This window comes from Myotis nattereri (genome assembly GCF_964212035.1).
Source record: "Myotis nattereri genome assembly, chromosome: 5".
NCBI lineage: Eukaryota > Metazoa > Chordata > Mammalia > Chiroptera > Vespertilionidae > Myotis > Myotis nattereri.
Window position 1 is genome coordinate 43,052,949 of NC_138080.1, and position 14,421 is coordinate 43,067,369.

The 14,421-nt window shown below is 35.2% G+C and overlaps 1 protein-coding gene across 1 annotated transcript in view; it reads left to right on the forward strand.

The window, feature by feature from the left end:
- Positions 1-14,421, forward strand: part of LOC308520346 (putative ATP-dependent RNA helicase DDX60) — a 90,678-nt gene that overhangs the window by 1,079 nt on the left and 75,178 nt on the right. Inside the window, exons 2-5 of the mRNA XM_081092835.1 lie at positions 2,936-3,216; positions 9,199-9,268; positions 12,938-13,127; positions 13,477-13,818. Of these exons, the coding sequence (XP_080948961.1) occupies positions 2,940-3,216; positions 9,199-9,268; positions 12,938-13,127; positions 13,477-13,818 (879 nt within the window). The 5' untranslated portion in view covers positions 2,936-2,939. The remainder of the gene's footprint in view (positions 1-2,935; positions 3,217-9,198; positions 9,269-12,937; positions 13,128-13,476; positions 13,819-14,421) is intronic.

The following is a 14,421-nucleotide window of genomic DNA, read 5'->3' on the forward strand; positions in this document are numbered from 1 at the left end:
GCTCCTCGCGGAGCAGCTCAAAAGCCAAAAGCCATGGCCGGTTTGACAGCTTCCGCCGGGACTGCCTGGCCCATGTGGACATCAAGCTCTCTTACCAAACCTGCGGCAGAAAGCGGGTACTTTTGTGTCAACACACCTGGACCAGCAGGCGTGCAATCCAAGGAGGCACAAGAACCAGTTGCAGGATGGCCTGCGGCCGAGCCTGGGTCAGGGGGGATGCTGGAAGCTGGAGTGGGAAGAAGTATTTCTCAGGTGGTGGATCCCGAAAGAAACCACCTCCTCAGGCCACAGATAGAACCAGCCATTTTATAAGTTCCTGGCGGCCAAGATTTGGGATCTTTTGTGATTCCTTGTACATTTTAAGTGTTTTTGTTCTAGTTATGTGAAAAATGCATGGGTGTTTTGATAGGAATTGCATTGACTTTGTAGATTGCTGTGGGTAGATTGGACATTTTAACTATATTAATTCTTCTAATCCTTGAGTATATATATGTGTGTGTGTTCAATTTCTTTCATCCATGTCATAATGTTCAGAGTACAGGTCCTTTACTTTCTTGTTTAAATTTATTCCTAGGTATTTTATGGTTTTTGATGTAGTTATAACGGGATTGTTTTCTTTATTTTTTCTGATAATTCATTATTTTTATATAGGAAGACAACAGAGTCATGAATATTAATTTTATATCATGCAACTTCACTGAATTCATTAATCCTAACAGGTTTTGGTGGACTTTCTAGTGTTGTTTTTTAATATAGTATCATATATCAAATAGTGACAATTTTAGTTTTTACTTTCCAACTTGGATAACTCCCACCCCCCACCCCCTTGTTTCATTGCTGTGGCTAGGATTTCTGATACTATGTTCAATAGGAGTGGTGATAGTGGGCATCTTCCCCATTTACAGTCTTCTTCCTGATGTAAAAAGAAGAAGCTTTCAGCTTTTCACAGTTCAGTATGACATTAGTGTAGGTTTGTTTTATATGGCCTTTATTATGTTCAGGTATATTGTTTGTTTGTTTTTTTTAAAAAAATCTTTTTTGTAGCCCTGACTGGTTTGGCTCAATGGGAGTGTATGCCTGTGGACTGAAGGGTCCCGGGTTCGATTCCAGTCAAGGGCACATGCCCGGGTTGTGGGCCCGATCCCCAGTGGGGGGCATGCAGGAGGCAGCCGATCAATGATTCTCTCTCATCATTGATGTTTCTATCTCTCTCTCCCTCTCCCTTCATCCCTGAAATCAATAAAAATATATTTAAAAAATTCTTTGTTGTTGAAAGTATTACATATGTCTCTTTTTCCTCCCATTGACCTCGCCCCGGCCACTCCCACCCCCCAGCACATGCCCTCAGTCCCCTAATGTCTGTGTCCATTGGTTATATGCATGTATACAAGTCCTTTGGTTGATCTCTTACCTCCCCTTCCCATCTTTCCCTGCCTTCCCTCTGAGGTTTGACAGTCTGTTCAATGTTTCTATGCAGGTATATTGCTTTTATACCCACTTTGTTGAGAGTTGTTTTTTTAAATATATTTTTTAATTGATTTCAGAGAGGAAGGGAGAGTGAGATAGAAACATCAGTGATAAGAGAGAATCATTGATTTTCTTCCTCCTGCCCACCCCACTCTGGGGAATCAAGCCTGAAACCTGGGCATGTGCTCTGATGGGGAATCAAACTGTGACCTCCTGGTTCATAGGTTGATGCTCAACCATTGAGCCACTCTGGCTAGGTGAGAGGGTTGTTTTTTTTTTTTATCATAAATGAATATGGAATTTTGACAGATGATTGAATGTTTTTTAGAAGCTAAAGGCCTTGAGGCTATTGCCTAGAATAGTGCCTGATGCTATCATAAATACCCAATAAAAATTAATGGGTAGACTAATTAATTAATTAATTTTATTATTATAGGCACTCAGTAGGGTGACTGGTAGGATAGCCAAGTTACTCTCAGCTGCTCTTTTTTACAAAAATAAAACACTGACTTTTGTAATTCTGTATGTGTAATTTATTTTTATGTAATTTGGTAATAAATCTATGATTTCATTTAAAGGGCCCATGACATTAAAATTTCTTGGTAACACTATTAATAGATTGAAGTTTATTTACAGATAATCATTCCTTCTGCTTGTCACTGTCTTGTGAATCTGAGTATCTATAGTACCTATGATTGTATCTATTTGCTTTTGGTATACAGTGGAACTTTATTAGTTTGATTTCTGAGGGACCACACTTGATCCTTTCCTCCATAAGCTGGAGAATAAACATTTTGATATAACATGAAGTTCTGCTACCTGCTAGCCACCAAGACAGTATCCCAGTTTTTGTAGCTTTCTTAATGTCACCACTTAAATATTTTACTATTTAAAAAAGAACAGAAAGGAAGAGTACACATGTTTATACAGTGAGACAATGCATATTTCATAAACTCACTTGAAAAAAAATGATGAAAGTCATTGAGTACGCTGAAACCTGCAATTTAAGTATTGATAGAGTGTTAATTGATTATAATCTGGTTGCCTATGTGCTCAGCTATGACATAAAAGAATACAATCAAAGTAATATTTAAAATGCTAGAAATTTATCTATGTAGACTATTCCAAAGTTAAAATTTACATAGAAATGTCACCATTTATTAGTTTTCATAAATCAAATCTTCCTTTAAATGTGTACATTATTTTTTGTCTCTGTAAATATGACTTTCACATATATATTTTCAGGAATAGGTTTTCCCCTACGATGCAACTCCTCCATCTCTTTTAAGTAATTTAATTGCAAACATATTTGCGAAGAGGATTATGAAAAAGTACCATCATTAGGGAATTAGGTATGGAGGAGATTTAGAGAAAAGAAGGAATTGAACAGATTTTACCTCTGGAAGAAGTAAACTATATTGTGATGTTATTTTAAATAAAGTGATAATTAAGAGCTTTGCTTTTACAGAACCATGGCTTCTGAACCTACTATGTCAAATGAAAAATCAAGCGCTAGTAGCAGCGAAGGTGAAAGTGAGACTGATACTGAAAGTGACAGCTCTGATGACAGTGAGAGCACGGAGAGCCTGTCCTCATTTGATCAATCTGAAGAAGAAGATCATCTAAGCTCAGAAGATGTAGTAGAAGAGACAGCTTATGGGCAGTTACCATGTGAGTTTGGAATTAATGAAGAGAAGCCATCAGAAGTTGAAACTACAGGCGAAAACAGCCATGATTTAGAAAAATCAGGTGAGGCAGCACCCATGGATGAATTTCCCTCCCTCATCCTTCCTCCTTCCCCTTTCTTCTCTTCTTCCTCTTCCTCCTCCTCCTCTCTTTCTTTCTCCTTCTCTCTGAACAATATCAGTGCCTTCACACTTTTTCTCTTTTATATTAAACTAGAGGCCTGGTGCATGAAATTTGTGCACGGGTGTGTGTGTGGGGGGGGGGGGGTGTCCCTTAGCCAGCCTGCACCCTCTCCAATCTGGAACCCTTTGAGGGATGTCCCTCTCACAATCCAGGACTGATGGCTCCCATTCACCTGCCCACCTGCGTGATTACCCCTAACCACTTCTGCCTGCCAGCCTGATCACCCCTTAACCACTCCCCTGCCAGCCTGATTGATGCCTAACTACGCCCCTGCCAGCCTGATTGCTCCTAACTGCCCTCTTTTGCTGGTCTGGTCACCCCTAACTTCCCTCCCCTGCTGGCCTGGTTCCCCCCAACTGCCCTCCTCTGAAGGCCATCTTGTGGTGGCCATCTTGTGTGTTGGAGTGATGGTCAATTTGCATATTACCTCTTTATTATATAGGATAAGATGTTTGTTGTTGGTTTTTAGTTGACCCTGATTGAGTAGTTTGCTTGGCTTGGAATCTATGCTGTAAATAAAAATTAGGTTAGGAAAATTTTTTTTAAATGAGTATGTATGGATGATTTTATTTAACTTAAATACAGATTTATTACACTCCACTCTAGTATAGTTCTTTGAATTTTCACAAGTCCAGTTAAATTAATAAATATTTAGGGATAGGGACTGAGAATCAACAATTATAATAAGGTTCTCACATGATTCTGATTATAGTACTGTGAATTTAAAAGCAGGTCCCCATGACTCTGCTTGACTCAAAAGGTTGAAGGGTACTGGAATGTTAAGCTTGAGTTCCTAACTTAATTATAGGGTTTGGCAAAAGTGGGTTTACGGTTGTATGTGAAACAGAATTTATTCTTTTTTTTTTTAAAATATATTTTATTGATATTTTTCAGAGAGGAAGGGAGAGGGATAGAGAGTTAGAAACATCGATGAGAGAGAAACATCGATCAGCTGCCTCCTGCACACCTCCTACTAGAGATGTGCCCGCAACCAAGGTACATGCCCTTGGCTGGAATCGAACCTGGGACCTTTCAGTCCGCAGGCCGACGCTCTTTTCACTGAGCCAAACCGGTTAGGGCCAGAATTTATTCTTATAACATTATTTATTTTTATTGTATTATTTTCCATATAAACAGCTGTAAACTGACTTTTGCCCCACCCTGTATTAGCACATCCTATATAATGAAATGGTAATATGCAAATTGACCCTAACGTTAGAATGACCAGAACGACCACTGGACCAGTCACTATGAGGCTCACTGACCACATCTCCGTCCCTTTCCCCAGCTGGCAGGCTCTGATCGTCCAATGGCAAACAGGGAACCGGGGGTGTGTGGCTGCAGGGGGCAGGGCTAGCTGCAGGAAGCCAGGGAAGATGGCCCTGATTGTAGGCCAGACCTAGGGACCATACCTGTGCACCAATTTCGTGTGCCAGGCCTCTAGTATAATATAATTATAGTGATTGTAAAAAAATAAATACCCATGTTGAGTTTTAATATATATCTCAATATAAAAATTTTATAATTTAATAGTGTGTATTATCAGATTAAAGGAAAATACTTCAGTAGCTGCAGAAAAACATTTAATAAAGTTCAATAGTTACTCATGACTATTTTTTCACCCACTGGGAAAATAAGATAGTTACCTAAAATTAATAAAAGCAGCTTGCTAAAAATCTATATCAAACATTGAATAATGGTAAAACTTCATCTGCTTTGCCACTGGAATGAGGAAGAAGAAAGAATTTTTGCTTTCATCACAACAGTCTAATATTATATTGGAAGGCCTAATTAGTGTAAAAAAACATCAGAAAAGTAAATAAAATATGCAAAGATAGGGAGGAAAGCAAAAATAACTGTTATTATACTCTACCCTGAACAGTGAAGAAAGTCTACCTAAAATGTCCAAGATAATCTACACACAACTGAGAAATAAGAGAAATCTCTTTTGGAATGTAAAATTGACATGTTAAAAAATATTGATCCTAATCCCATCAGTATGGAAATATCCATTAGTACAGAATATAATACTGATTCTAAGTACAAAAATGACTAATTGGAAAATATATTCAAAGAAAGAAAACCATCAAATTATCCATACAAAATATCCATAAAATATACGGAGGAATAAACTTATCAAAGCATATTAAAGAGAGCTCTGGCCAAATAGCTCAGTTGGTTGGGCATTGTTCTGTACACCAAAAAGTTGCAGGTTTGATTCCCAGTCAGGGCACATACCTAGGTTTTGCGTTTGATTCCCAGAAGGGGCACTTACGGGAGGCAATTGATTGATGTTTCTCATTCACATTGATGCTTCTCTCTCCCTCCCCCCGCTCTCTAAAAATCAAACATATCCTTGGGTGAGGATTAAAAAGACATATTAATGAGAAAATAATTATGAAACATTATAGAAGAACTTATTTGTACTGAATAAATGTAGAAATACCTTATGTTCTTCCTTGTTATCACCTGATATTATAAGTATATCTAGTCTGACCAAATTAATCTTTAAATTTAATACATGTTCAATCTGAATCTCCTCTTTTATCTTGCCTCTACAAAAAAAAATATGCATCAGAATATCTTAAGGATCTTGAGGTAAATTTCTTAAACAAAATAAAACAAGTGCTTGATTTCTTAAACAAGATAAAAGAAATTTTCAAATAAAAAATTAAAAGTTTGGTAAATTTGACCATCTATACTAATAAAGGGTAATATGCTAATTAGAACAGGTCAACCGGACATCTTCTGGACATACAACTTCCTTCTGGACCAAGCCATGGTGGCAGGGGCCAAGGCAGAGACAGTTAGAGGCAATCAGGCCTGCAAGGGAGCAAGCAGTTAGGTGCAATCAGGCTGATGGGGGAGCAAGATGTTAGGGATGAGATCAGGCCAGCGTGGGGGAGCAAGCAGTTAGGGGCGAGATCAGGCTGGTGTGGGGAACAATCAGTTAGGTGGCGATCAGGCCGGCAGGGGAGAGCAATTAGGGGGCGATCAGGCCAGCAGGGGAGGGCAGTTGGGGGTGATCAGGCCTAAACCGGCAGTCAGACATCCCCTGAAGGGTCCCAGATTGGAGAGGGTGCAGGCCAGGCTGAGGGAGACTCCCCCCATGCATTAATTTCATGCACTGGGCCTCTAGTATCAAATAAAGAGTATTTATATATTAAAGATGTCAAACAATGTTAAAGGGGTATACTGGAATGAAACCATAAATTCATATATAAATATAAGTATTATTTAACCAGGAAAATTAAAGATTGTATACAAATTAATTGGAGAAGACAACTCAGTAGAAAATAGGCAAAGGTCATCAATAAGCAAATCACAAAAGGGAAACTTAAATGTTAAGAAAACAGATATATATTCTACAGCATACTCATCCTTGGTAGTGATATAAATTAGAACTCTGAGATGCTATTTCACATTTATCAGATTAGAAATACTTTAAAGTTTGACAATATCAATACATTGAATATGAACTTAATACTATCTAGTAAAGTTGCTTACCCTCTAATCTTTACCTCTTAGAGAATTTCTATTGCTTATGCTCCATGAGAAATATTAAAATTTTTATTAACCTACATCAACTCAATAAATTCAATTAAAAAATAAAGGAAAAAATAATGTAAAATATGCTATAATTTGTAAGACAATGGCAAGAAAACAAAACAACTTAAATGTCTATCATTATGGAATTTGGCTTCAGAAGGTGATATAATTGTATGGTAGAGTATTATCAGCTGCTAAAATGTGTATCAATGTGGCTAGATCTCAAAATCATAAAGTTGAATGAAGAAAACAAGTTGTGGAATGATACCATTTAACTGAAGGAGACAAAGAAGGATATTATATGTGTTCATACAAAATTATGGCAAAGAAATATCACAATGTTGGTAGCCAACTATGGCAGCAGAATGGGAATACAACTATATCTTCAATGTTTATACCCCTTTAATAAATAAATTTGAAGCAAAAGAACAAAATTTTAACATTTATCAATTCCAATGCTTGATACATAGATGTTTGCTATTATTTTTTATACTCTTCTGTATTTTTAAATTATTATCAGTCCTCCCCCTAAAAATTATAAACTGAAATTTAGGGTGGCCCCATCACCAACCACCTTTTATTAACCACCTTGATTAAATTCTCAAGATTTTTGAATTCTTATCTGGATGATCTAGATATATAAAACCCAAGCAATCGGAACGCCAGAACAAGAAAAACCAGAACGACTGGTTGCTTTGACGTGCACTGCAGCCCCGATCGGCCCCCTCACCCCGATTGAGGGTGGGGTGGGCTGGCTGACCATCTGAGCCCCCCCCCTTCCTGCCCCGGTTTGGCCTGGCCTCAATCAGCCCCAATCAGGGTAGGCCGGTCAGACCCCACCCATGCATGAATTCATGCACTGAGCCTCTAGTGTATGGATAACATTTACCCACAGCAAATGTTAATAATTCACCTAAGCTCAAATTGAAATATTTCTTACCTTCTTACAAACTAAAATAAAAATAAGTGAAAGAAATACAGTAGACCAACTTAATGTGTTTTTTAAAATTATTGATACAATTGAGACTAAACTTTAAAATATTCTTCCAAATGAATATTTTCACATGTCTCCACCAGTTAGTCAGGCTTTTAATAAGCAAAACTTAAGATCTAGTAACAGAAAATGTTTCTGCTATCTTACACAAAACTTTAAATCTTGCATCTGTATCAAATCACAGTGTTAGCTTGTTGGGTTGCTTCTCTCAGCATAGATCTGAAAATAGTAATGATAAAATGGAAGTATGAAATTATAGGTCACAAAACAATGAAGACATTTGGAGACTTTTATGTTAATTGTAACAAATACTAAATAAGTATGATTTTAATGAATATGAATATATACACCCCAGAGTAGCCTTCCCATTTGATTAATAAATTATTTGATTAATAAATTCCAAAGTACTTTTTAGGAGTGAGGAGCTACCTATTATTAATATATCTGGACCTGTATATAGGCATGTCTAGGTACCCCACATTTTTTAAAATATTCTTTTATAATACCTAACACTCCTCAATCATGCCCAAATTCACTTTCTTTGAAAAAGAAGCAGTTGTGAGGGCTCAATTAATTAATATCAGTCATAACAATGTGAGAGGTTACTTATGCTGTAACAAAAATGCCAAAAAACTACAGTGTTTCAATATTCCTGCTTCTTCTTTCCCGAGACCTCACATTCTAAATAGATGAATATTTGTTTTCTTTCCAAGTGCTAATTTCTTAATAGAATGCATTTAACAAGGACATGGGATATTACAAAGAAATTTGCAAGAGTAATTTATTTCAAAGAATTAAATCAAATTTTCTCTCCTCCCCTCCCCCAGTATACAGAAGAGTAGAAAAATACAGGATTTGCCATTTTATTATCTATGTTTAATGAGAAAACTTTTGAATTAGACACTGTATCTATATCTATATATCTGTTTAAAGATATCTTTTTATATATTTATATGAATTAATTTTGAAAGTGCTAAATTTTCAGTTTTTTGGACATTCTTGTCTTTGTGGACCTGTATTTATGTTTATCATTAAAATTCATCTGCGACTAGGAATTTACTATTTTGTGTTTATGAGAAATCAAATTTTAAAACTGTAAGATTGGCTTACCTTGCCCATATTTATTCTTTATAGTAAGGAATATAGGCATATTTTCATTTTTAACATAATCTGTTTATCTTTTGACATGTAACAGAATATTTCACCCATGCTTATTCAGTCTTGTATAAAATATAAGTATACTCAAACTTAGCAACAGAAGGAATTATCAATTAAAATTATGTTAAAATTGAGTATTAAACTTGTTACTTATTTTAAAGGATTAACTGAATGTAAGCAAATTCTGAGGACCCTCTCATTGATGATTTGGAAAACTCTGTCAAAATCTAAGTAAGTACAGCATAAATCCTTCAAAGTAATATATCATTAGAAATAATTCATTTCCTCTGTGTGGCATATTTTTTTATTTCTTCATGCTGAGAATCATTTTGGGTAAATTGCAAGTGGGGAAAGAGATTGATATTTCTGAAAATAGGTAAATATTTTCTTTTCTTGGGAAGGATTCCACTATATCACTATTATTCAGTAGCAAGGAATAATATACTGAAAACTTGAAAGGGTATAAGTGGAGGAAAAATTCATTTTTTAAATCTTGCACAAGACTAAAGTAGCAATTTAATTGGCATCATACTACATGTCAAAATCTTTGAAAGTTTCATAAAATTGAAATTTGGTGTGTTTTAACTAATATCAAAACATTATTTAATAGCAACAAGGACAAATACACCAAACTAATGCATCATTGAATTCCCTCAACAGCCATTTTTATGTGCCCATTAATATGCTAGCCTCTAGGGATGAAGAAAATAGAATTTATTGTTATAGGTGATTTATTTAATCTAATCTTATATTACTTACCTCCACATTCCAATTTTCTAAAATAATTTAGAATAGAGATGCTGTAATGCCAATTGAATGCAATTATAAAACACAAACACAAAATATCATTTATGATATGAATATTTTAAGCATATATTATGACATAAGAATACTTAGTTCTATAAATTGTATAAATATTTATCTCATGAATCCTCATAGCAACTACATGAAATTTTAACTGCTTTTAATTCCCACTTAAGTTTATTTTTATTTTTTTAAAATACATTTTATTGATTTTTTACAAAGAGGAAGGGAGAGGGATAGAGAGCTAGAAACATCCATAGAGAGAAAAATCGACCAGCTGCCTCCTGCACACGTCCTACCGGGGATGTGCCCGCAACCAAGGTACATGCCCTTGGCTGGAATCGAACCTGGGACCCCTCAGTCCGCAGGCCGACACTCTATCCACTGAGCCATACTGGTGCTGGCTCCCACTTAAGTTTAGAAACTGTAGCACAGACTAGAGAAGCAAGTAATCGAAAGTCCCAGAGCTGGTCCTTTTTTTAATGGGGTTGTTCGTTTTCCTGGTGTTGAGTTGTATAAGTTCTGTATATATTTTGGAAATTAACCCCTTATCAGATGTATCACTGGCAAATATGTTCTCCCATTCAGTGGGTTCCCTTTTCACTTTGTTGATATTTTCTCTTGCTGTGCAAAAGCTTTTCAGTTTGATGTAGTCCCATCAATAAATCAACAAACAACAAGTGCTGGCAAGGATGTAGAAAAAAGGGAACCCTTGTGCACTGCTGGTGGGAATGCAGACAGGTGCAGTCACTGTGGAAAACAGCATGGAGTTTCCTCGAAAAAATTATAACTGCATCTACTTATTGATCTAGCGATCCAACTTCTGGGAATATGTATATCCGAAGAAACTCAAAATACTAGTTTGAAAGAATATATGCACCCCTGTGTTCATTGCAGCATTATTTACAATAGGCAAGATCTGGAAACAGCCCAGTGTCCATCAGTAGATGAGTGGATAAAAAAGCTGTGGTACATTTACACAATAGAATGCTACTTGGCCATAAAAGTAAGCATACAAACAAATAAATGGAATCTTCTTTTTTTGTTGTTAATCCTCACCCGAGGATATTTTTCCATTGATTTTTAGACAGAAGGAGAGACACAGAGAGAGAAACATCGATGTGAGAGAGACACATTGATTGGTTGCCTCCGGCATGCACCCCCACCAGGATATGCACCCCGATCAGGGCCAGGGTTCGAGTCCGAAGTGTAGGTACATGCCCTTGACGGGATCAAATCCAGGAGCCTTCAGTCCACTAGCCCACGCTCTATCCACTGAGCCAAACCAAGGCAGAAAGTTACCTTTTGTGACAACATGGATAGTCGTGGAGATTATTTTGCTAAGTGGAATAAGCCAGAGAAAGGGAAATACCATAAGATCTCACTTATATGTGGAATATAATGAACAAAATAAACTGACAAATAAAATTGAAACAGAGGCATGGATACATGGAACAGACTGACAGCCGTCAGAGGGGAATAGAGTTAGGGGAGGCTAGATGAAAGAAGGTGAAGGTTTTAAGCAAAAAAAAAATATAGATACACACACACACACACACATTATATAACACGTAGACACAGACAACAGTGTGGTGATGGCCAGAGGGAAAGGGAGTGGGGGTAGGTGGCAGTGAGCAAACAGGGAAGGGGGAGGGAGAGTAGGGACTGAAAGAGACTTTTCTTGGGGTGATGGGCACATGAGGTAGTGTGCAGATGATGTTTTGGTGAGCTGTACATTTGAAACTTGTAAGGTTTTATACCAATGTCACCCCAATAAATTCAATTAAAAAATAAACATATTAGAAAATAAAAATAAATAAATAAACAAACAAACTCCCAGAACGTGTATGTAACAGAGCCAGGATTCTAATCTCAGCAGTCTGACGGCAGAGAATACAGTCTGATTTACTACTTTATGTGTCAAAATGTGCAAAGAGTAAATTCTGAAAGAAATGCACAGCAGAATTCAAGTTTCTGCAGTTTTAATTTATTTTTTTAGTAGCATGTAGTAGCTTCACACATCTTAGCCACAAAACTGAAGAAAAAAAAACAGAAGAAAAAATTAAAACTAGAAGCATGCAGTTCATGTTTTGTACAACACCAGGTGTTGAAAATTATGTAGATGAATTGAATTTCTGACACCTGTTAATGTAGGTGTAACTCTATATGATTGCTTTAGAAAATAATTTGCTATTGCCTTATGATGTACAAATTAGTAATTAAATTTTTATAAATAGACCTTAGAGTTTCACCTGTATAGTAGGAAACAGACACAAGAATGATCATTGCAGCACAGTTTGTAACAGCAATAAATGCAAGAAAAAATGCTCATTGAAAGGAGAAAGATAAAGATAAATATTGATGTAGATATATAATTGCTATTATACAGCAGTAAAGTTATTTAAATATAGGTTCCTGTAACCATACACTAGAATTTTAATAGTAATTGGTAATTAAGTTTAAAAATTCCATAAAAGTCAGATAAGACATTGTTCTTTTAATAAAGATCCTAAACAAGGCATACATATACTGTCATAAAAACTTTTAATAAGTGAGAAAGAGTATGATGAAAACTAAATTCAAGGCAGTGATTGCCTATGAGGGAGAGATTGGGAGATAAGTTTTGACAACATCTCATAGGGTCGATATAAGTTATAGAAAATTTTTGGAGTGGGTGAAGAGTTTACAGCTCTTCATTACATGTTAATTTAAAATGCACAATGAGATAGTCCCATACATATAATTGACCAAAGATTATGACTGCTTTAATTTTTCACACTGGAAGTATAAAAACAGTAAGTATAAATTTAAAATAGAGAGGCACTTTTTTCATAAATTTATGCTTACACCAATGAATTTAAGTTTCACGATAGAATCAGTCATACCTTTAACTAGGGCTTATTTATGATTGCAAAATAATAGGAACACTCTGGAAAATTGTAACTTCAATATAATAGAACTGTGTGGTTAGTTTTTCTTTAAGATTCTTGCTTAAACTAGAATAAAATTTGTGAAAAAAATTGAACTGTGGGATTTTGTCTCAAGCTACTATTATCTTTATAATCTTTGCATTATGTGTTTCATATTTTTATTCAGAATGGTGAGCTTACTTAAAGACTTTGTTGAGTCTGAATTTTTTTTGATTGATGGAGATTCACTACTCATCGATTGTTTTCTTAATGTGAACTTCAAGAAAGGACAAACTCTTCACTTCTTTTATATTGTAGAACAATTTCTGCATGATTTCATTCAAAAGGAAGCCAAATTTGTATTAGTTTTTTTTAAGGTAACAAACAGATTTAATTTTCTATTCTCATTTTATAGAGGCTAAGAAAAAATATTTATTTTTAAGTGTTATCAGTCATTACTTACTCTTTTATATATTTTGCTTATTCAGATTGTAATTAAAGTCTATACTAATAGGAATAATACCAAGTATTATTAATAGGGAAATAGCTAATGAGTCTTTATCTGACATTTCTACAGTATTCAGAAAAATTAAGTTAATAACCTTGAATTTTTAACTCTTTGTATTATGTCAATACAACAATTTATATGCAATGCTAATATTTAGAAAAATGACTAGATATTCTATTTTTATCTCTAAAATTAACATTGATTTCATTTATCTACAGGATGCAGAAAATCTGTATTATAATTACCCTGAAATTCTGGCCCTTCGTACCATATTGATTTATCATTTAGAATATAACACTGATGTCACTATTCATACAGAATTTTCCAACTGCCTGACACCAGAATGGGAGATATTTCTTAAAGAATGTTATCCATATTTCCTCATTGTCTCAGATAAGGGAATAACAAAACATCAAACAGACTTTTTAAACATTTTGATCATGCATGCTCTTCAGAAGAAAATCAATATTGTACAGATTTCAGGAATAGAGTCAGATGTCCTTAGAATTTATGGATACTGTGCCTCAAGTCTCTATATGCACAAACAGTTTTTTGAAAAGGTAAGTTATGTTAAATTACCCAGAATAAATGAGCAACATCAATGTGGAAAAATTAACCAGAGAACCAATAGCTGTAAGTGTTTATTCAAAAATTGTGGGCATAAGAACACTCTGAAGGAATATTCTAACATGGGAAAAGAGCAGAATTTAAGTTAGCTTATGTTCTTGCATATTAAGCCTTTGGGCAATTTTGAGAAGTGGGGAGGAAAAGTATGGGCTAAGGTCAAGTACAATAGGCACTGCAGAGGAACAGTTCAGAGGCCAAGGACATGTGAGGACACAGTGGGAAATTCCCAGTCAGTGCCTTGTACATAAATTACATGTATCTGTACATACATATGTACACATTCACATCACATACACATTCATTTATACACTCCTATTATTAAATTTGCATACATTTGTGTATATATTTTACACATAAGAGTGTGTGATATATATATAATCTGGGATGATTAGTCTGTATTATCACTTTTAAAATTAAGATAGCTGTTAGAGAAAATATTTCATCATTTTATTTGTCACTTCTTTTTTGCAATTATTTTGAGTAGTTGTATCTATTAAAAAATAGCTGTGAATAAATACTAAGGCTTGAAAATATTA